The following is a 23,821-nucleotide window of genomic DNA, read 5'->3' as shown; positions in this document are numbered from 1 at the left end:
TGAGGATTTTTCTTCTCCACATACATCCTGGACTGTGAGCCCCTTGATGTCAAGGGAGGGGCTCTAGTGCCCAGGGCAGGCATCAGGAAGCAGGACTGGCCTGAAGACTGTGTGCTGACCCTGAAAGAGCCTGGCCATCACAGCCCGCTGTCTGGAGGGGCCACCCCTGGGCTGGACCAGGTCATGCTGACCGAGGGCACAATGGCCATCTGGCTCCCTGGGCTCCTCCCAGCAGCCCCTGCTCGTGGCACAGAATGGTTCCCAGGAGTCGGTGGTTCAAATGTCCACATCGAAGCAGGGCAAAGCATGAGCAAAGGCAGATTCGAGGAGGAATTTATCCATCCTGAGCCAGCAAAGGCTCACTGAGCACCTTCTGCGTCCAGGCTCAGGGCTGGTGTGGCGGGGGTCTCAGCGGGGAGGGGCACCCAGAGGTCCATGAACCAGGTAGCCCCCAGGGGGACTGGGCAATGGGCCTCAGCATGGGAAGGGCCGAGAAGGTCAGGGCCTTAGCCGTGAAGAGGAGCTGGGAGGAAGAAGGGGCAGGAGGGTCAGGGACAGGAGCTGCTAGGGACAGCGGAGAGCGTGGGATGCTGGGGTCTGCCAGTGAGCTGGAACAGGGGAGAGGGGTCGGGGGGACCTCAGAGAGGGGAAGGGGCTCACCAGTCCAGCCCAGCTCTGGTCTAGGACCAGGACCCTGGAGCCCATCTTCCCCCAAGCTACGCATCTTGCCAGGTTTCGGTGGAGACACAGAAGCAGGGTTATGGGCCATTTTCACCTTTTAAAAACCACAGACATCCACGCTGGGCACCGGAGTCAAATCTCTGGGAGAGACAGAGGCCCTGTGGACGCTTCGCCTGACGTCAGTTTGGGCTTCTCTCTGTGTCTGCGGCTTTGACAGGAGGAGGCCAGATTAGGGGGCCGAGCTAAGAGAGCAAGAGAAGGATCAGAGGCCAAGGGCAGCCTCGGGCTTCTGACCTGCCCTCCTGCATGCAGGGGGCTTGTTGGGGTGTCCTGGGGCCCTGCTGATGAGCGGGGCAGGTGTCACTTTCCGGGCAGGTGTCAGGGCCTCTGGAGTCCAGTGCCAGGATTGGGACCTCTTACTGACCTAACATTTAAGCCACGTTTGTCATGTGGGAGGCTCCACGCCACAGAAGGAGGCCCTTTGCTTACAGAGGGGCACTGTCAGCCACTAAGGGGCAATAGATGCCTCCTTGGCTACACCTTCCCCCAGCGGGCTCCCAGGAAGGTCTGTCCTGCCTGCCCCTCCTCCCTCCCCTGCCCAGGGCAGCCCCTCCCTCCAGGCCAGAGCTCTAGAAGTGGCCCCCACCCGCCGTCCCCCCTCCAACCCTCTTGCAGACCCACGTTTCTGCAGGTCAGCCCAGCTCGCCAGCACTGAGCTTCTGAGACAGGAAAACAGGCCCAGAGAGGGCTGAGGGACTCTGTGGTACCCGCTGTGTCCCTGGGCCCAGCCCAGGTATCACGACACATTTTGCTGAAGAAAGAGCTGAAGTGGACACCCTCTCCAGCCGCCAAGCCCAGCCCCAGGCCTCATTCTGCCTCTGGCCCTGTTATGAGGCTTCAGGAGTCAGGGAACAGCTTGAGGGGCTGGCGGGGGGGGTGGTCACTGGGGGCAGGGAGACAGTGGGGAGAGCACAGGGATCACCTTTAACACATACGTGCCTCAGTCAGCTCCACACAGGGTCCAGTCCACACACTGAGGACCTAGTCTCTGTTGGGGTCCAAGCCTTGACCCCAAACCCAGAGTGCCCAACACCCACCCTAGGCGAAGCCCCAGCATGACCCCAGACTGAGCCTGACACCAAATTGAACCCCAACTCCACTCTCAGACTGAACTCTAACCTGAAATATAGGCTGACACCTGAGCCCAGCCCAGGCTGAACTCTGACGTTAATCCCAACCCCAAATTGAACCTTGAACCTGACCCCAAGGCAGAGACCTGGCCCAGCACAAACAGCTCAGGAAAGACTCCAGGGGGACCAGGACATGAGCCCCTAACCTCTCTGCTGCCAGCCTGGACAGCAGGTCCCTCTGAATGTCGGGGCCGTGCAGGTATGGGGAAGAGAGAGGCAGTACAGGACTCCCAGGAATGGTGGCCTGACCCAGGGGGAGGTCCTGTTCCAGAAGGGACCATTCCTCTATGGCGCTGAGCCTTCCTCCAAGGCAGACAGATCACGCCCGGCGCCAACTGGACCAGGGCCACACTCTACAGAGGGCGCTGTGCATGGGGCCCGCAATGTCTGCTGCCCACCTAACCGCAGGAAACACAAGGTTGGGGAGGAAGCGGTCCAAGTTCCCAGGGCTGGCTGGGTACTAGGGAACCCCTTCCTCCTCCCGCGTGCCCTCTGTCTCTGAATGAGGGTCCAGGGCCCCAGGGGGGGCCAGCCTGAGCCCCCGTCCGCATCGCCGCAGCCCCTGGCCTCTCTTCTAGCCTCACTGTGAGAACGTGTGCTTGCAGCCGCTGGGAAGAGATCAGCACGAAGGAATGTGCTGTCCAGGGTCCAGCGGACAGCATGGGCCTGCCAGAGAGAGAGTGAGCGAGGAGAGGTTGGGGAGATGGGAGCCGGGAAGGAAAACAGAGATGTGCCCGGCAGCAGGCCAGGCAGCACTGGCCTAGCCATTGTTCCCAGACCTACGGGTCAGGTGCATTGGGCCTGAGGCCAAATCCCAGCCTCCGCTCTGCATGGCCCCAGACTTCCTAGGCCTGCCTGCCTCCCTCCTGCCCCAGACCTTGACCTCCAGGGCTGGTCCAGCCAAGGAAACAGACAGACTTGTCCTCTGCATCCCCAACCAGCCTTCTGGGTCTCTGTCTGTCTTTCGGTTCGTCTCCCCTCTCCCTGCTCAGGTCCAGGTCCTTCCACAGCCTCACTCCATCCAGACCTCTCTTGTGGAAGCTTCTGGTTTCAATGGCCTGGTAAGATAGTCCATAGGTGGGCTTTTATTATTTGATAATAGCTTTGACCTCTCCCCCCTTTGCGGTCCCCAGACCCGTAGCATCAACATCACCTGGAAGCTTGTTAGAAATGCAAATGATCGGCCCCACCACAGACCTACTAAATCAATGGTCTGTCTTTTAATAAGCTCTGCAGGGCCCTATGCTGCCCATTCAAGTTTGAACACCACTGACTTAGAGTGTGATCTTGCTTGAGTCCACAAACGCTGATAGAAATAATAAGTAACTGAATGAATGAACAAGTGAGTGAATGAGTTTCAAGACTCCTGGTCTTATCCCCAGGCTTGAGTTGAATCGTTCCTTCTTGCCTGGCTGGCGTCCAAGAAAGCTGCAGACCGGAAGAGTTCTGGGCTGAGCAGCTGGACTCCCTCTGAGGTGGCGTGGACTCTCACACAACATCACCTGCAAAAAGCCCATCCAGCAGGCCTGGGGCCCAGGCAGATGCAAAGAGGAGCCAGAGTTGATGGGAGGAAGGGGGTCCAGCAGGTCAGTGGGATTTAGTGTCAGGAATCTGGGACCTGGGAACCAAGCAGGAGGGCACAGTTGGGGACATCCAGTAGCAGGCAAGAAGGTCCCCAGCACACAGCTGGGGTTCAGGACTCTTATGCTGGGGAAGAATTGATGAGAGAGGCCCTGGAAGCAAAGTTGAGCCTCCGTTATTAGAACCAGGACATAAGATTGGGCATTGAACTTGGCTCCTTCAGAAATGTCCTAGCTGAAGTCAGGCCCGGCCCCAGAGTTTGGGGCAGAACTGAGCCTGCCAGTGGGGTCCGGGGACTCCAGCTGTCTGGAGGGGACAGGGAGCTACATGGTAAGAACCCAGCATGTCCTGAGCCCTGGTAACTCACCCCCAAATCTGGTCTTGGAATCAGATCTCTCCCGAAGCTGGGATCGCCCTTTCCAGAACTTCACACCAACTTGATGAGTGAAATCCAACTTCCCAACTGCCTGGGTCTTGCCCAATCTTGGTCACAGATGACGGAATCATGACTCATACTTTCAAAATAAATTAGAGAGACGAACAAGGTCTGTCCTTACCTCCTTGTTCTGTCCACCTGCCAGCTCTTCTCCATTCAGTGCCAAGGAAAAGAAGGCAAATCCTGTGGCCAGATCTCCACACTTGCTTGACACCAGGGAACCTCCATTGGCCAACTTCCTCCAATGTCGAAAGGATAATTTCCCGCTCAACATGATAAAAGAAGCATCTTTACCCACAGCCACCATCTCTGCTGGGTGACTTGACATTTCAAGTCCAAGAATTCCTGAGGTGTCCTCAAAACCTGCATGGCCAAAAGTATGTCCCACTTTTCCTAGGAAAGATTTCAGGAGGAAAAATGGCACCAGTATCAAATAAGTATGGGAAACACTGCACACCGGGGCTCCTTCTTAGTAGAGCAAAGTAGACACTTAAAGGCTCTGAGAAGTCCCGCAAGAGAGAAGCCTGTCTGACTTTGTCAGATCCAGTGTTTCCCCAGCTTATTGGGTCCAGAATCTTTTTTTCTCTCCCAAAACAACATTCCATGAAGCATCACTTGGGAAACACACTCAAAATGCAAAGTGGCATTGCCCACTGCCATCTTGACACAGAGGAGCTTCTTTCTGGAATTCCAGGGAGGAAAAGCAGAAGTCAGGGAAGCATCTTGTTAAAAGGCCCCAAGACAGAGAGAGCAGGGACCTTGGAGATCCACAGGGGTGGGTGGTCTGGGCATTGGGACCTTACAGCAGCAGAGGGCTCTGGGCTCTCCCGTCCCAGCTACTTGCTGAGCCACAGCTTCCCCATCTGTAACTCAGGCATTTTTTGAGACCTAAATAACATACTGCTTGGACATCCCTCTCTCAACCTCCTGGAGGCCCCATCTTCACAGCCACCTACCCTGGAAAAGGTGTCAAAGAGCAGAAGCCTCAGAGGAGGGGCAAGTTTAGCCGAGAGGGGAGGTCGGCTCTCTGCTGCATCAGAAGAGAAAACCATGGCTGGTCTGGAAAACCCAGGCTGCAAGGAAATGACAGCATCTCCAGGCATCCCCTGGGGCAGGTACAGCCTCATCCTTTGGCTGGACTTGAATCAAAGAACAATCCACCTGCCTCCCCAGCCCTGCCCAGCTGAGCCCCCTATTCTGTCTGCTCCTCGTTCCTCTGTATCCCCCTGGGCCTGACATGACCTCCCAAGCCCCACATGTGTGCTTTGAGGCTCCTGTCTTCTTAGGGATGGAGGGGAGAAAAATCCTGTTGCCGCTCCCTCCCTCCTGCCTAGACTTTTGGCTGCCTTCTGAAGCCAGACAATGCAGGGAAATGTTTGCACCCAAACAACTCCGCTGCTTCGGGAACTGCCTGGCCCTGCCCAGGAAAGCAAAATCCTGCAGCTCCACCCTGCTGCCCCCCCTCCTCCGGGGACCAGAAACCAAAGCTAACGGGGCGGCCCAGCAGAGAGGTCACGAGAGCAAAGGGGGTCACAGGCATCCCCGATGTGGTGAGAAGAGGGTTCAGGGGTCATCTGTCTCTAGGGACTGGAGCTTTCCTTCCTGCCCAGATCAGAAAGGGAGCTTTGTCCCTGACTGCAGAACATACAAAAGCCAGATTGTCAATATTTATCTGGAGAGCCGCCGCTCTGGATAAATCTGGCCTGTAGATAATGCAAATAGCACTCTGAGGTCACTTGAGAAATGTATTAATTCATTCAACAAGCATTTGCCACACTTGGGTTCTAGGCCGAACCCCGTGCCAGGCATTGAGGATCCTGCCTCCCACAGTCTAGGGGGAGAGAGAGGCACCCAAAATGGGATAAGATGGCAGTCGGGGGCCTGCTCTGTCCCAGTTGAAGCTCCTCCTGAGAAAAGCCATTCTGGTGCCGGCTAAAATAAGGGCTTGAGGGATCAGTGCACACGCAGGTGGGGCGGGCTGGGGGAGCCCAGCACCCAATGCGCCCTCGGCCATGGCCACCCGGCTCAGTAAGCCACAGGGGGGTAAGTGCAGTTTGTAAAAGCAGAGGTCTCCGTCCCCGCATCTGATAAAGACTAAATGCCCTGGCAGAAACACTTCCCATCCAGTCTGACTCTCCCCTCACCAACCCCAGCACAGCCCTAAGGTGCAGAACACCAGGTACAAACCGACAAACGTGAAAAGCAACAAGGAGATAAAGCAGATGGAAATCGCCTGTGTCGTTGGCGCGGACACATCTGCGTGTCACACTGCCATGTGGTGACCTCCAGGCGTTCCTGCGCACACACTTCGGGGCTCATCAGGTTCCTGTTTCCAGCGCTGGCTGGGGGTGTGGGGAGGATGTCAGTGACCCCAGGCTCCCAACCTGACCTCAGTGGGGCTTGCACGGCAGCCTGCCTTTGAGGAAGCCTGGGCTGGATGGAAGGAGGCGGGAAAATGCAGGGGCCAGCTGCCCGCTGGGGGCAGCTCAGGTCAAGACAGCCAGCCTGCCTGTCACGGCCCCTTACGCCCACCTCCCCCTTGTGCCAGAGACTGTGTGTTTTGTCTTTCTTGGGAGGGGGAGGGGCGCGGCTCAGAGCCTTGAGTGATGGGTTAAGTGACAATGAATTTGCACCACATGGAGCCTGGGCTTAAGGGGTAAGTGCTTTGGTGAAACACAGCTGGGATTTCATCAGCCCCCATCCCCCAGACAGCACAAAGATAGTCTGGGCCAGGCCGGCTCTGACCCACAGGCCTGGCCCGATTTCACTGCCCCCCATCCTGGAGAGAGGATTGGAGTGGCCTCTTTCCCTGAATCTGGGTTTCATAATCTCTCCTTGTTATTTTGGTCGTCTGTTTGTTGACTGGCCTGGTTTGTCTGGGAGGATTCACTCCCTGACAAGCTCCCTGCTGCTTGGCCCTGAAGAGGGGCTGAGGGGGAGGAAGGGAGACCTCCACCCCCCACCCCCACCCTCTCACTGTTGGTGACAAGGCCCACCAGGCTGGAGACTGGAAAGACTGCCATGGTAACAGCTCGGGGACTGGTCAGGGAGCCCTGTGGCCTTAGAAGTGTGTGTGTGTGTGTGTGTGTGTGTGTGTGTCGGGGGGCCTGTACACAAGGGCGAGAGGTGAGCTTCACCCCAGCAAGAGCTGGAAGGCCACATCAACATCTCAAGTCCAACCCCATTCCTCAGAGGGGAAAACTGAGACCAGAAGCAGGAAGTAAGTGATCCAAGGCACCAGAACCTGTTAACGGCACAACCAGGGTTCACCCCAAGCACCTGGCACCAAGGAGGCCTCCAACAGTGTTGGTGGATTGAGAACATGGTCAAAGCCCGTCATCCCAATTCTCAGCTCAGAGGGAGGAAACAGAGGGGAAGCTGGGCCCCCGGGCAGTTGGAGAAGGAGGGCAGGCCCCCACCACACTGAGCGCCTGTTCACCGTACTCTCCTTCCCCCGCCCCCCATATGAATGGTGACAGCTGCCCCTGAGGGCCCCTCCCGGGGCTGGGAAGGAGCAGGGCCCAGAGGACTGCGGCTCCTAGAGGGAGAGAGATGCACCTGAGGTGAGGCCAGGGGCTGCTGGGATGGGAGCAAGACAGGGACACCCCAGGTGAGGGGCTGGAGACAGAGCCCTCAGCCACGGCGTCCCTCAGGCCAACTAACCTGCCAGTCCAGAGTCACAGATGGAAACCTGGGCTCAGCCCGGACGCCTAGACCAGGGCTGGACCCTGCCATCCTGGGGGTCAAGGTGATGGCCCTGAGGGAGCGAGGCTGCAGGGTCACAGCATTCAAAGGCCACTCTGAGGACCAGTCTCCTATCCTGAGCACTCAGATCACTGACCAGAGCACCGAGGTTAAGAGAGACCTGGTCCTGGGGACCAGGATGGATACAGAGCAGGTGGTCCAGGCACTGGGACCTCGGCAAGCAGCCGCAGAAGGGCCCTGGGTTCAGAGTGACCTGTGCTCCCCCCCAGGTTAATAACATAATGGATGTCAAAGGACAGCACCCCAGGGTTTGGGGAAGGGACGAGGGGCCAGGAGGGGCCACTGGAAGCCCACCTGGTGAGCCTGTGGGGAAAGCTGGGCCAGCTGGGAGGTCAGGCGAGGGCCTTCTGTGCAGCCGAGTCAGGGGCCCTGAGCCCACCTGCCCTTCTCCCAACATTCTCAGCCTGCCCGGGGGCAGAGGAGATGCTGTCAAGGTTGAACCAGCAGCTTCCTCCTCTTGCCAAACTCAGCAGTGTAGAGGCAAGTGAATCTGCGTCTTTCCAGGGGTCTCCTCCACTTGCTCAGGCTAGGGGTCCCCCAGAGAAAGCCAAGACCCCTAAGACCACAGGATGGGACCCATGTGGGTCCTTGTTGCCTTGGTCTCCCCATTCAGGGTTGGGCCAGAGCACCTCAAACGCACACAAGAAGCATGGTCTGGGCACCCTGAGCCCTGCCACTGCCCCCTGCCCCATGGACTCAGGGACCCAGCCTGTCCAGAACCCCCTGGCAGCCTGGCTTCCCTCCCCGCTCACTTCCAGAGGGTTTCCGCTCCCTTTCTCTCCCATTGTTTTCCTCCTCGGCCCCCGGCCAGCCCCTAAAGGCCAGGCTGAGCCTGGTTGAAGCCAGCCCAGCTACGGTACAGGGGGCATCGGTCTGGGGCTCTGGGAAACCTGGCCTGGGTAGGTTTCTTCCCAGCCCTCTTGGCAGGGGCGGGAATTAGGGGCTCAGTGAGGGGTGGGGGTGTCAGACAGCCCTAGATTTGAATCACTTAGCTGTGTGGAGAAGTGATTTACCTTCTCTGAGCCTCAGTCTCTTCATCTGTAAAATGGGGGTGATAATAACACCTTCCTGACACAGTTGTGGGGATTAAGTGAGATATTCCATTATGGCCAAGTCCTCACGGTGGTGACTGGAACAAAGGAAGTACCCAGTGAGGATGGCTGCTTTTTTCGTGCCTAAGACGGGCAGGAGCTCTGGGTGAGAGACGTTATTAGAAGGTACCAGTGGGGACTTCCCTGGAGGTCCAGTGATTAGGACTCTGAGCTTTCACTGTCGGGCCCAGGTTCAATCCCTGGTCGGGGAACCAAGACCCGGCAAGCTGCTCAGCGCAGCCAAAAGAAAAAAAGAAGAAGAAGAAGGTACCAGTGGGACAAGGAAGATCTGTCTGAGTTGTCCACAGATGAGGCCCATGGCCCCAGAATGCCCTCTCTTCCTGCTGTCTGCTTAGCTCCTCTGGCAGGTCAGATGGCAGCAGAGGTGGACAAAGGGAAGACCCCTACACACGTTCACATCCATGGAGAACGCCAGCCCCAGCCCTGGAAGCTCTGAGTGACCCTCCAGAAACTGCCCCCACCTCAGGAGCAGGTGTCCCCCCAGGACACTGGCCACAGAGCAGGTAGGCTCAGGGCTGACCCTCACAGCCCTAGCAGCCCCAGGTTCTTGCCTTCCAGGAGAGCCTGGGGAACGAGCAAAGCCTGCCTCTGACTTTGGAAGGCTTGACAAGGCAGGGGGCCACCCTTGGATGCCCGACACCTCATCTGAAGGCCTGGGGGACAGGACAGGATGACCCCTGTAACTGAGCTGGTCTGCTTCCCCTCCTGGGCTGGGCATGGCACCATCCCTTCTCAGGGCCTCAGAGCCCTCAGCGCCCCACGCGCCAACCCCATCCATCTCTACCTCTGCTCTCTGTCTTCCCCACCCACCCCACTTGCAGAGCGGCAGGGAGGAGCAGTGGTTAAGGACACAGACTTTGGAGGCAGACCACCCGGTCTGAATCCCAGCTCTGCCACCCAACGGCTGAGTGGACCTTAAGCCTCAGGCTCCCGTCTGTAAAATGGATTAATGATAACAACAGTACCCATTCCAGGGAGGCTGGAATGAGTTAATACAAGTAAAGGCCTCAGAACTGTATCTGGCCCCTGGTGAATACTCAGTAAATGTTTGCCCTCGTTATTTTTTATTTGTGTCTCCGTCTTGCATGTTTGTTGACTCAGATTTTCCATGAGTACGGAGGTGCACGAGGAGGCATGAAGCTCTGTGGTCTAAACTGCGTGTTGCTCCCTGGGCCTCCAGGCTGGAGGCGACGGCAAATGAAGGATTCCTTTCAACTGGGGCCAGTGATGCTCCAGTAAAGCTTGACCACAGGATGCAGAACCGGCGGCTATGTGCTCACATCCCAGGCCCCGGAGGCTGGGCCAGCACCAGAGCGGAGGCCATTCTGGGCGGGGAGGCAGCGAAGCCCTCAGCCCCAGGCCACAGGCTGGCAACACTTCTCTGCATGCCCAGTGCCTCTCTCCTCTGCTTCCCCCCGCCCCACCCTCCATGCCAAATACCTGGCCTCCACCCCATGGTAGTTTGTGCCTCCTGTCGTAGAAGGCAAGGAGTCTCAGAATTCTAGATGCTTGGAGTTATAGGGTTGGAGTATAGTGATAGAAAGCTATCTAACACAGCTTTGGGCTCTTTGTGAGAATAGCCTCTGCCATCTTCCTGACGGTAAGCAGCGCTGCCAGCTTGGATCCCCCTGTGACAGGGAGCGCACTACCACAATCACTTGAGAATCCCATATTCTTTCACTCCTTAGGGTCCCATGGCCCCAGTGGGGTCAGAAGGGTCGTGTCCCCCATTGAGGAAGAGCCAGTCCAGGCCACCACTGGGCAGTGCCCATGGCGTGAGAGTTTCCTCCAACCCAGACCTGCCTTCTCCCCCCCGGGAGACCCCATGCTGTGTCTCTGCCCCAGGAGCCCCTTGCCCCGAGATGGTGTGTCCCACATACCAGCCCCAGTTCCCTCAGGCCACCTGCTTTTCCAGGTTCTCTTCTCTGAGTCTGGGGCCTCTGGAGACATCTAACCCCATCCTGCCAAGCACATGTATTGGCAGAGAAGGGGGTAGAAAGGAAGTGACAGGTGGGCACATCATGTGAGGTGTGCTCCGTGACAGGGACCCAGTGAAGTCCCACTGTCAGCCCATGGTTGGTTCACCCTGCAGCACCCTAGGCACCCCAGGAGGGGGTGGGCAGGCAGGCAATCCTGGAGGCCCTACAGGCTCTTTCAAACAATGCCACATGGCTGCCGGTTGAGTTGGTGCAGAGTGGCAGCTGTCACCACTCCCATCAGGGAACATGTGTCTACATTATGTCAAAACTCAGCTATTCCCAAGGCAGCCCCCAGGAGAAGCCCTGTGAGCTATGACATCAGAAGGGAAGAGGGAGCCCTCTACACACCGGAACCCCACCTCAGGGCAGGGCACTCCAGGCAGCACCAACTCCACTCCCTCCGGGCGTGGAGTGAGGTGGGATGGCCACAGGGCTCCGGCCTCCAGATGTGCAGCCAGCATTCTGCTGTGGAGACACAGCAGAGCAGCAGCCAGGGGCCAGATGCACTGCGTTAACCTGGGAGCAGGCTCTTCGGGACCCAAACGCTCCATGTTTAGCCGCTAGCCGGCTTTGCGCTCCAGATGTGGGCCTGGGGTGGGGACGGGACGCAGCTCCAGATGTGTGCGGTCACAGCAGGAGGGCCCTGGGGCTTTGAGGCCTGGGCCAAAGGGCCTCCCTCCTCACACCCTCTCCAGCACCCCGAACCCTAGCCCACAGGCCTCGGGGCCGAGAGGGATTCAGGATTCACAAAAACTTTGACCCAGGAGCCACAGCGCCCAGAGGCCCCTGCCTAATTTCATGAGCAGGGACAGGGCCCAGGGACCTGCCCAGGGTCATGCAAGTCAGGAACAGGCAGGACCCCAATGGGAACAAAGGGTCTGAAGTCCCTCAGACTACAGGCAGCTTGTTGGGGGGTGCAGCTTCCAGGGCTGGATGCCTGCTTCTCCCCACCCCTACCCAGACACTCTCAGCCACAGACTTAGGTGACCTAGGACTTAGCTGGGGCAGCAGTGGGATGGGACGCTGCCCTGCCCGTTGAGGCAGCGTCCCTGGGGTGCGGGGACACAGTGCAGCCCCAGGAGAATCTCAGAGGATGAAACCTTGCTCCGGAGGCCCCGCCCCTCGGCCTCCTCCTCCAAAGAGTGGTGCTCCGCTGGGGACAGGAGCCCAACTAGGCAAAAGACCCCAGACCACTGCGCCCCTCTGCCCCTGACCCCAGGCACTCAGCCACCAAGCTGGAAAGAGGTGCTTCTGGGGACTTCCCTAGCGGTCCAGTGGATAAGCCTCCCTGCTTCCCCTGCAGGGGGCACGGGTTCGATCCCTTGTCCGGGAACTAAGGATCCTGCATGCCACGTGGCAGTGGCCAAAAAAAAAAAAAGAAAGAAGTGCTTCTGCTCACTGAGCACAACTGTGTGCGAGCCCTGTGCGAACTCCTTACCTGCCACCTAGGTTCCCACAGCTCCTGTGTGGGGGCGGTGTCCCCATCTCGGAGATGGGAGCTCCCGGAGGAGCCCGGGCTGGGCCAGGCAGGGCTGGAGGACCAAGGACCAGCCCCTGGCCCGGGCTTGGGGGTCTGCAGGCTGGGGGATCAACACAGTGTCTGAGGAAAGCCGTCCTAAGGGAGCCCCGAGGGGGTACCGTCCCTGGCCTGGCCCTCCTCTCCCCACATGACGCATCTGTCCTTACGATGGGACAGCCTAGAGGAGCTCAGAGGCCCCTGCGGCAGCCCCTCCTCAGTGTCCGGAGCCGCCCTCCACGACGCCTTCCAGCAGACCCTAGCAGTGCAGCCGAGAGAGCAAGGCTGGAGGCCGAGGGCAGCCCCTCAGAAAGCCCCTCATCCTCTTCAAGCTTCAGTCCCCACGTCTGCACAGTGGCCCCAGCTCTGGACTCTTGAACCAGGAGGGCATGGCGGCCACAGTGGGCAGAGGTTGGAGGTCAGGCCCACCTGACCACAGCAACTGCTGGGAATCCCAGCCTAGAGGAGGCCTCTGGGCCCGACCGAGGAGAGGGGTGGGCAGGCCCAGCTGCCCCGAGGCGAGATGCACTAATAGGTTATGTCAGGCAATTGCTCTGGAGAGGGGGCCGCGCCTCTCAGCTCTGGCAGCCCCACCTGGGGCCCGCGCCCAAGAGCTGGGGCCTGGAGAGTGATGTTGGCTTGACTCTGCATGCAGCGTGAGAGCCGAGGAGGGGGCTGCCAGGCCCTGAGTGGAGAAGCCTCATTTAGCCGTGGTAGCCCAGAAGGCAAGACACGGATGAGCCCCACACCCTGTCGGACCCCTGCTGGGTGGTAAACACAGACAACCCCTCCGTGGGATGCAGGGTCTGTCCAAGCTTGGTGGGGAACAGAGCCCTGGGATGACCCCCAAGCCTCAGGCGGGTCCTCTCACATCCCCTCACTTCCTCCTCGGCCCAGAGCCCCACCCCGGGACTCCAGGATCCCATCCCCTGACTTCTCATCCATTACTCTTGCTGTTCTGCCTGGGGTCTGCCCAGTACTCCCCCATCCTCCGAGATGCACCTTGACACCACTGGCCCTCCTGGGGTTCAGATGGGGTCAGGAGCTGGAGGACAGGGACAGACCTGAAATGAGCCCCGCTCTGAGGGCTGTGGGCTCAGGGGGTGACTAGGATCACAAGGAAGTAGATGGGTGCTCAATGCAAGGGGTGGGGGGGTCAATGAAAGGCCAGGGACTTAGGCCTGGGGCTGAGGAGGAGGGTCCCTCACTATCACGGCTGGGCGTCCAGGGCCCTGTGTGTCTTGGCCGAGCAGGACCCCTGGGCCGCCAGGTATGTAACAATTCCAGCCATTTCCTGCCCTATTAATGAGAAAGGGGCTGATATAAATACACGCTCAGCATAAATAAATACAGGCCAGGCCTGGGACTGCATAGCAGACAGATTGCGTGGAGCTGCTGGCCAGCCCTGCAGCCAGTCCCCCCACCCTGCCCGCACCTCCCGCCCACCGTCCCCCACTTGTTTTCCTCCATCAGGCCAGGGCCCCTCCACACTCTCAGGCCTGAGACAGATGGACTGATCACCCACCCTCTTGACCTCAGAACAAGGTTCCCGTGGCCCCTGGGAAGGCCGCATGCCCAGGAGGGGAGCTGCGGTTCCCAGCGTCTTCCCACACCAGGCCTGGTACAGTTCATGCACAGGCCCAACATAGCCCAGTGAGGCCCAAGGCTACGGTTGTACCTGTTCCCAGGTGGGGAAACTGAGGCTCACGTGATTAAGGACTTGCCCAAGGTCACACAGACGAGGCGGTGGGTCCAGGATTCAAACCTGAGGCTGCCTGACCCCAAGAGGCCTCTGATCTTCCCACTGCCTGTGAGGAAAAGCCAAGGGCAGATTCACACCTTCCTCCCTTCTTCCCAAGCCCTGGCCCCCTGACGCCAGGGCCCCTGGAAGGCCCGGGCGGACTTATGTTCAGGGCCTGGAGACGTACGCTTCACGCAGCCAGATCTCAGCTCACGTTAAGAGCCCGATGGAGCTGCACAGGCCGGCCCCTCCTGTCCAGCTGGCGACCAACCAACTCCCAGCTGGGGCGTCCAGGATATTGGGGTCCCCTGAACGCTGGCTGTCTCACCGGGGATCACCGGGTCACCGACATTGCACAGACATGGAAACTGAGGCCCGGAGGGGAGGCCTAACGATACGTATAGTGTGACTGGATCCCTATCAGTACAACCTATATGTGCATTGAGTACATGCACGCAGGTTTGCATCTATATTGTGACTGGAGAGATATTCCACACACAGCTGACCCTGTTTCTCAGAAGTTTAGAACCAGAGAAAAGGAAAGAGTTTTACCTTAACATCTCTGTACTTCAGGTAATTAAAACAACAACAACTTTTTTTAGTAGAAGGAAAAAATACCCCCCCTCCCCTCACCCCCCCATGACCCTCCACCCCCGTCCACTGCCAAGGGCTGCACGAGTCCCATCACTGGTCCCCAGCTCCATCCCGGATCTTGTCTTCTCTCCCAGGTGGCACAGGTACTTGCCACCTCCCTCCATTCTTGGCCTTTGAGGCCCCTCTCCACCTGCTCCCTGCCTCCCACCTCCCCCGCCCCCCACCCCACCCCCAGGCCACAGCGCTGTCAAGGACCATCTTGGTCCCTGGCAGCTCAAAGTCCATTCAGATCCACAGGCCTGCTCTGGGGCCTCCTTCCCATCCCCCCCGTCCCCACCTTCAGCAGTGGGCCAATGTCACACACTTCTGCCCTCAGCTTTCCCTGCGTGCTGTGTGTGGGTTCTGGAATCCCAGTTGTGCTGACCCCTTCACCAGGACCTTGCAGAGCCTTCCCCAGCAGGTGCTCTGCCTGGTCGGCCAGCTGGGAGCCCTTCAGAGTCTCCCCACGGGGGCAGGCCAGGCCTGCCCCCTCAGACTCAGAAGAAGGGCCTGGAAGTTCACCCCACACCCACCCTGGGCCATCTGCAGGTTTACATGAGAGGCAGGGCAGGAATCCAGCCCTAACTTCCCTGGGAACCAGAATGGAGAAGGAGAAAGCAGGGCAGAGCTCTCTAGAATGTCTTCCCACACTCACACCACCGTCAGGCTTGGGAATGAGTAAGCGGTGATCGCTAACTCCCAAGAAACCATCCCTCCCCTCCTCTCACAGAATCACTCACCTAAGAGCGCCGTCAGGGGGATCTGACCCACTGCAGCCTGAGCTTGCATTGGCTACATCAGCACCCCTTCAGTGGCACCTGAGCAGCTAGGGCTGAGTGCTGAGATATCGAGTGTTTCCCCCTCCCTGGAGGAGATGGATCTGCGGATGGATTTGTGGGTGAGTGGGTGGATGGATGCGTAGGTGTGTGTGTGGGTGGATGGATGGATGGATGGATGGATGGATGGTTGGATGGATGGGTGGGAAAATGAGTGGCCAAGTATGTGAGTGGATGCATGAGCTAGTTTCAGACTGGCCCAGGAGTAACTACTCCTCAAAGGAATTTTCTAAATCTCTGAAATGTGAGGCCCTGGCACCCCCCAGAGGCCAGAGTCTCTAACTACCCATCATCCCTAAAGCCTTGAGCACCATGTCTTGAGAAGCAGGGACATGGACCTCGATGAAGTTAGGGGTTCTAGGAAATGAAGAAACCTTGGGTCCAGTGCTGGCCCTTCCCCTGACTTACTCTGGGACCTTGGGAAGGTTCAACCTTCTGAGGCTCAGTTTTCTCATCTGGATACCTGTGCTGGTAAGTGGTTTAAACAAAATTATGTGTGGAAAGTGTCTGCAAGGGTTACCTGGCACATATCAGGTGCTCACCAGAGGTAACTTCCTTCCCAGAGGCGGCCCTAGGACACGCATGCCCCCACACACATGCCCGAGTGTACACGCGCACACACACACACGCACGCACGCAGCCCAGTACGGAAGAGGGATAGAGAGTGAGGCCCTAGGCCGGATCAGACAGGAGAGGCAGATGGGCACACGTTTATTCTACAGGAGCTCCAGGCTCTGGCAGAACTGGCCCAGCCTCGGAGGCCAGGGGCTCAGGGAGCGGGGACTCACACAAGAGCCCCAAGGCCTTCTGGGGCTCAGCCTCCTGGGCCTGGGCCAGCTGGGCTGTGTGCTCAAAGGCAGCCTGCAGCAGGTGGGAGGCGAGGCAGGTGGTCCAGGTGACAAGGTAGGCTGGGTGCCAGGAGGCGGGGGCTGCCATGCTCTCCACACCGCAGTGCAGACGCTTCAGCACTGCCGGTGTCCCCAGCACTACGCGGTTCTCCAGCAGAGCCTGGGGGGGGCAGGTGGATGGGCAGGTGACGGCCAGCAGCTCACACGCTGTACTACCTGGTGCCAGCCTCCGCCCCCACCCAGCCCAGGCCCAGTGCCCCAGGCCTGCCCTCCCCAGCCTGTCCCACACCCACCCCACCCACCTTCCCTGGCAGCCGGCCCAGGCTGCAGCAGTGGGCTTTCTGGCACAGTCTCCAGGTCGGCAGTAGCAGCAGCCCGGCAGCCAGCATCAGGCCGTGCAGATATGACAAGAGCAGGTCCAGGTGGCCGCAGAGAGGCCCAGCTGCTCCCAGGCACCCAGCCGCTTCAGGGCCAGGCCCGAGGCCCGGGCACAGCCCAGCACGCCTGCCCACACCAGCCTGGGCGCCCGACGCACCAGCCACACAGGGACTTCTATCAGTGTCAGCCCAGCCTGTAGAACACGGCCCACGGGGCAGGCTGAGATCTTGGCGGGTGGGTGGGACCCCTGGGCCTCCTGGGTCAGCCCTGACAGCCAGTGGTTAAAGAGGGTGGTCTTGAGGGGCAGGAAATTGCAGAGGTGGGCCCGGTTCTGGGCCAGCTGCAGGAGGAGGAGACAGTCACCACCCGTTGCCACTCACCTGCGGCAGGAGCCCTCCCTGTCCCAAGTTTTATTGTGGGGGTGGGGATGCCAGGCCGCCCTGGGCCGTGCCCTCCCCCCTCAATCCCCACACCCCCAAGAACGATCTTTATCTGTCACTTGGAAGGACTCCATTCTCAGGAGGGAGCTTTAGAGGTGTTTCATATTATATTTGATTCTCTTTCCTTTGGGTTGTTTTTGCTTGGTGGTTTGTTTTGTGTTTTGCATTTTGTTTTTGTAGCACTAGGCGGCTTGCGGGATCTTAGTTCCCTGACCAGGGATCGAACCCAGGCTGATGGCAGTGAAAGCGCTGAGTCCTAACAACTGGACCACCGAGGAATTCCCTTTCCTTTGGGTTTAAATGGTTATTTACAAACCTCCAGACTGAAGGAGGTTGATTTATTATCATCATCGTCATTATCTAAGGAATGACGATTGCCCTCAGCCCTCTAATCCTGCAGGATTTGAACCCAGGGCATTTCCTTCTCCCAAGCACCTGGGATTCCTTCCTATCAGTTGCCTCTTGGTGTCATGAGGGCAGCTGGGGACAAAAGCAGTGCCATTAGGGGTAGACGGATGTGAGGCACAGGGACCGTGACAGAATGAATGACTGACCTACTGTGAGGGGTAAGCGGGGGCGGGGGGGGAACACAAGAAGATGTCCAGATTCCTGTCCTGGGTGACAAGGTAGATGTGATGTCTCCCATCCACTGGGAGAAAGAGTGGGCCTGGATGGGGAAAGAGGCTGGAAATGAGACTCACTGGAGTCCTGGAGCTGAACAGCCCCTCATCAGAGCCCTAAAGCCTCTAGCCCCGAAGCATCGCCAACCCACCAATCCAGACCCCACATGCTCCGGTCCAGAGCACCACCTGGAGCCCTAGGGGACAGTGGTGTGGAAGGCAGTCACCTGGGGTTGGCTGTGTGCCCCACTGTGGGCGGGATCAGCAGAGCCAAGGGGGTGGAGCAATGCTGAGAAAGGAAGGAGGTCCAGGGGTCCAGCTAGGAGGGGAATCAAGATGGAAACAGGAGCTGCACCTCCACCCCTCAGCTCGTGAGGTAGAAACCAGGAAGGAGAGAAACCTGTTATATCCCACATGATCCTATAAGATAGGCTACAGGAGAGGGAACAGAGGCTCAAAGAGGTGGAGCAATTTGCCCCAAGTCACACAGCTAAAGAGTAGAGCAGCTGAAATTCCAATCCAACCATGTCTGTCTCTCTACTGCCCTGTGTAATCTCCCCTTTCTCTGCCACAGGAGCAGACCCAGGGGACCCTTTTCTGATAACTCAGCCACTGAGGAGTTGTGATTTGGAGACGTGACCCCAATGGTCAGCATTTGCATGTTTGAAAAAGACAGATGGGAAGGGCAAAACTTAACCCACAGGAGTGACCCTCTATAGAGAAAATTCTAGCACTGTGGCTTGTGGGTGGGGCTTCTGAGAACTGTCGGATTACTCCGGGAGGGAGGCAGCCACCTTATTTCACCTGGGGAGTCCAGCAGCTCTGAGGTGGCCCTCACCCCCTGCCCCCCAAACCCCACTCACCAGTGTGGGGAGCTTCACCACCACCAGCAGAGTCCCCAAGAGGCTGGATCTGACCGGAGGGACGGACTCCATGTCTGTCCCTCCTACCCCTCCTCCAGGTGGGAAAGGCAGGCTGACCTCACAGATACTGCAGGGTGGGGGCCAAGTTACCATGGGGACCCAGCTGCCGCAAAAGGCTCTCCTTTACCTGCCTCCCATCCCATTGCTGAACGGAAACTGGGGTATTTGTCTTCCACATCCTGTCGACTTCCTAATTGGAGACTGCTCCCGGGGACATCAACTCCACGAACCTCCCATCCACCCAGCACGGGCGGCCAAGGCAGCGTATGGGTGCTGTGCCTTCCCACGTCCTTCCAAATCCTGAAGGAGCAAAGGCCTGGGATATAGAAATCTTCACCCCCAGGGCCTCAGGTGACAAAATGTTTGGAGGCAGATGGAAGCCTCAGCCACCCAAATCTGAAATCTCCTACCTAACCCTCCTCCCACCCGATCCATCCTTCTTGCATTTTGCTAAAGGTTGCTCCCCAGTCACAGAAGCAGAGAAGTGCGGCTGTGACCTTTATTCTACGATGTTAGTGATGTGTCAGTGGGTTCTGAGATTCAGTTAGAGGAGGGCAGGAGAGAGAAAATGTGCCCACAAAAGGTCTCAGAGGATCCTGGAGAGAGGCATTCTCAGAGGGAAAAGGGGCACTTGGCTGAGTGAAACCCCTCAGGGCCACAGGCTGCCTGGAGCATCTCAGAGAGGTTTCTGGAGCCATGGATCAGAGTCAAAGGCTTAGAAATCTGGGAGAATCCAGAACCTTGATCACAGCGTTTCCTGCATTGTTTTCCTGTCTGGGTCCCAGCAGATGCCCCAAGATGCTGCAAGATGAGGCTCTCACACCTTTTAGAAATTTTTTAAAGACGCCCTCTGGTGGCAGGATCCTGTGAGTGCAGGGCACCGTGAGCAGAGGGCCCCCTCTGCCCTGGCACACAGCGCGATTTCAGTCTCACTACCCTCCTCGGCCAGGACCCTTGTGCAGGATACGGCCCGCCCAGCTGTACATGGCAACCTGCCATAATGAGTCCCTGGAAGGTCAAAGACAACCTTTGCCCAGGGCAAGTCCTGTTCACCCATTTGTTTCCTCCCCACGGGGCAACAGCAGGGGCCCAGAGGGTAAAGCGTGCAAAGTCCCTCCACTCTGTCCTCTGCCCTTGCCCCTCCCCTACCCACCCTCTATGTCTCCAACGCTGTGTCCCTGAGGGGTCGCTGAGGCTTCAGAAAGGCCACCTTGAGCTAAGTTTTGAAGGATGGGTAGGAGTTTTCCAGAGAAGAAAGTATGAAGGATGGTCCGGGCAGAGGGAACAGCATGATTCCAACAATTCAGTATTACTAGAGCATAAAGTAGGAGGTGGGAGGAGCACGAGGTAGATGGTGAGGTCGGCAAGGACCACATGGGTCATAGAATATTCTATCAAATGATAGGAGCCATCGAAAAGCCAAGGCAGCAAGGCACTGGACATCAATGAGGGCTTTACAACAGTCCCTCCAGCTGCATGAGGAGGCTAGACTAGGGCAGAGAAGGGCTCTTGGGGGGAAAGGGGGAGATCTGATAGGAACCCACAACAACAAGCTCTCCTGGCACGAGATGATGGCAGCCAGGACGGGGGCTGAAGTGACCAGATGCCAGAAACGTGTGGAAGGTGGAACTGACAGAGTTAGAAGCTGTCAAGAATGGTGAAACGTCCAAGATGGTACCCTACTTGCAAGCTACCAGTCGGCCTGCTGGGGTTTCTTGGATGCTGGTAGAAGGCACAAGATTCATGGGTCAGAGAGGATGGACAGTGTATTACAGCACTAGCAGTAAACTGGAGTATAAGTATTTTGCTTTGGCTCTTTGAGTCCCAAATCCCACAGGGTGACATGAAAAGGGGCAGATGGTACCTGTACACTGAGTGGGAGAATCACAGAAGAGAAACCCTGAGCTTAGGGAACCCCAATCTTTTCTGATGGGCAATAAGCAAGCCTGCCCTTTGCTCCTGAGACAGACATTATTTTTATCATGCTGGACCATGCCTGTGCTTTGAGAAGAAGTTACATATCCCAAGCCATGCTGGAAAAGATCGCCCAGAACAAAAAGCAACCGATTCCTCTGCAGAAACACAGGAGACCTGTGGGGAATTGTTTCCCAGCAGAAGTTTGAGGAAAAAGAGGTAAAGCGAGGCAGTGGTCAGGGGGTCCTCCTCAGAAGGCTTGGGCAAAGGGTATATGGAGGTACTGCCCACTAAGGTGGGAGTTGGAGGAGGAGCGGGTTTTGGGAAGAGCCTGATTGCTGGGAGTCAGATGATGGGGGCTGAAACTAGCATTTGCAATTTGTTTTCCATCCTGTCTCTCCTCCCCTCTTTGGCTTGCCCCCCACCATGACCCCTGTTAAAAAGAAACAACAGGCCCCAAATGGAGTCACTTGTGCTAAGCCCCTCCAGGACTTAATATTTAACCTAATTGCAATTTCAGCCCCCAGGAGTGGAATTTTAAGCCAATGCATCTGGAATTTCCTGGTCAGCACTAATGAGGTAATCTGCCTAAGACCCCCTGCCTTCCTCTAGGGGAAGGTGACCTGGCTCGAAATAATCCACCTTCTTAATTTCCTTGTTCCGCCCTCCTTCTGCCTATGAAAGCCTTCCATTTTGTATAGCTCCTCAGAGCACTTTTCTACTTGCTAGATGGGATGCTGACAGTTCATGAATTATTGAATAAAGCCAATTAGATCTTCAAATGTACTCAGTTGAATTTTGGCTTTTAACAGATTTGGTGGCAGTGGTGGGATCCAAAGTGAACTTCTGATGGCTTTTGGGGACAATGAGAAAGACAAGTGTGGTACCCGGACACCCCTTTTTGAGTTCACTGTCTTTCTCAGCATTTCTGAAGCCAGGGGAAGTTCCTCATGACTGTGAGCTCTGCTCTCTTTGCGTCAAGCTCCTGGTCTAATTGGCTTTCCAGTTAGTTCCCCCATTTGTTTGGATACCCCAGCCCTTGATTCTGTCCCCAGATTCCATGTTGAGAACTGCTGGTGATTTAGTCTGCAGTTTCCCATTTGTTTGGAATCTTTCCCCAAATTCCACATTGGGAGCTGCCATGGCTACAGTAGTTCCCCCATTTGTCTGGAATCAGGCTGCCGTCTTCATTTGCTGAGGTCTGCTGGTTCACTGCTTTCCCCCAGTCCAAAGTTCCCCAGGAATTGTTGGTGGTTACCAGCTGGAGTTGGACTGGGTCCAACTTGAGCTGGACTGGGTCCAGTAAAGACTATTGCTAACAGGAATCTCAGAAGCCAAAAAGTTGCAAAACTTGGTGGGTGCTCTGCAAACACTGGAGACATCCAAATCAAATTGGCTAGGAAGAGAAGTAGCTAACATCAAAGTAGACTGTTTCCACTCAGGACACTGGTTCAAGATTTTATACTTTAACTAAACATGAAACTCTCTCTTCTTCCTCTCCTTTACCCTGCCATTGGCCTGGAAAGATAATGTCATCACCCATATCTTCCAGGCCATTGCTAGGGGGTGTAAGCTCTGGAATTTAGAACAATTTTTTATTTCAGGCTGGAAGATTCTCACCCCATATGCACTAAAAACCTGAATGACCCCTGGCTTAGGAGTAAATCCAATGGGAGTATGATCAGAAACCTCTCCTTAACTCTTTTTTTTTTTTTTTGCGTACGCGGGCCTCTCACTGTTGTGGCCTCTCCCGTTGTGGAGCACAGGCTCCGGACGCGCAGGCTCAGCGGCCATGGCTCACGGACCCAGCCGCTCCGCGGCATGTGGGATCTTCCCAGACTGGGGCACGAACCCGTGTCCCCTGCATCGGCAGGCGGACTCTCAACCACTGCGCCACCAGGGAAGCCCTCTCCTTAACTCTTGAAACATTGCCGATTCCGTTGCTAAGACACTAGCTACCCAGCAAAGATCCTTAGACTCTCTGGGCAAAGTTGTTCTTTATAACAGGATTATCTTTTAGCTGAGCTGTTCTGTGGCCAACACCACCTGCTGTACCTAGAATGAACACTTCTGGGGAAGCTGAAACTCAATTACATAAGATCACTGAGCAAACGACTTGGCTTAAAAAGGTGACTCCTTCAATGGAGTCTTTCTTTGATTAATTTGATTTTGATTGGTTTGGGTCTTGGAGACCCATGACTCCCAAGTGCACTCTTAACGTTGGGAATTATCCCGCTTATAGTTATAATAATATCCCTGGTGCATTTCATTCTCTCTAAAGCTTTAAATACATATTTACAGCTGCTAATCACCAAGCAAATCTCCCTAAGACTGGACCTCAAAAAAGGAACAAAGAGAATGATTGACTAAAAAATTGTGAGTCTGGAGTTGTGCAACCTGTGAATACTACACAGATTCAGCAACAAAGCAGCATCACCAAAAACTGAGAACTACAGAGCAGTAGGTGAGTGGTACTAACGCTTAAATTCTTGATCACATCTCTCAGTTATGTTGACAGTTTGATCAAAGTGGGGGGGAGTTGTTAGAAAGAAACTACAGGCCCAAAATGGAGTCACTTGTGCTAAGCCCCACCAAGACTTAATGCCTAACCTAATTGCAATTTCAGCCTCTCTCAGGAGCAGTGTTTTAAACCAATTAGTCTGGAATTACCTGGTCAACACCAGTGAGGTAATCTGCCTAAGACCCTCTGCCTTCCCCTAAGGGAAGATGACCCTGCCTAAATTAATCCACTGTCTTTACTTTCTTGCCCCACTCTCCTCCTGCCTGTAAAAGCCTTCCATTTTGTACAGCTCCTCAGAGCACCTATCTACTTGCTAGGTGGGATGCTACCCTACTCATGAATTTTTGAATAAGGCCAATTAGATCTTCAATTTTCTTAGTTGACTTTTGGTTTTTTAACACTTGGCATCACCATACCCAGAATTCCACTGTCACTAAGGCTGAGTTGATCATCCTTTACATCATCTTGACCAAACTCCCTGGACCATGTGGTCCAGGCAGGAGCTGGAGACCTCATTCTGCCCCACTGCCCCCAGGGCTGCACCTCAAGGTACCTCTCAAGCTCCTTTAGGATGCCAGGCCCGGGCCTCAGTCTCAGCTCCAATCAACTGTCCCCCACCCTCACCAGGGCCCTCATCTTGGTCCCCAAGCTAGATTATAGCAAGGCTTCTCTGAGGCTCTCAGACCACAGGAGGGAGGAACACAAAC

General features: G+C 56.6%; 1 protein-coding gene and 1 pseudogene across 1 annotated transcript; both read right to left on the bottom strand.

Moving 5' to 3' along the window:
- Positions 1-275: 275 nt before the first annotated feature.
- Positions 276-15,423, bottom strand: LOC149747385 (uncharacterized; annotated as a pseudogene).
- A 705-nt stretch (positions 15,424-16,128) lies between these two features.
- Positions 16,129-19,789, bottom strand: TMEM270 (transmembrane protein 270). Its single transcript, XM_022588653.2, is given in 4 exon segments — positions 16,129-16,478; positions 16,621-16,733; positions 16,736-17,036; positions 18,620-19,789. Coding segments are annotated over 4 exon segments (864 nt in total). The 5' UTR covers positions 18,773-19,789; the 3' UTR covers positions 16,129-16,181.
- Positions 19,790-23,821: the final 4,032 nt, after the last annotated feature.

The sequence above is a fragment of the Delphinapterus leucas genome, chromosome 15 (genome assembly GCF_059928025.1).
Source record: "Delphinapterus leucas isolate spDelLeu-1000000601 "Yukka" chromosome 15, BTC_Dleu_Yukka2, whole genome shotgun sequence".
Lineage (NCBI taxonomy): Eukaryota > Metazoa > Chordata > Mammalia > Artiodactyla > Monodontidae > Delphinapterus > Delphinapterus leucas.
The sequence above is the reverse complement of the archived record's forward strand: the minus strand, read 5'-3'. Positions and strand labels throughout refer to the sequence as shown.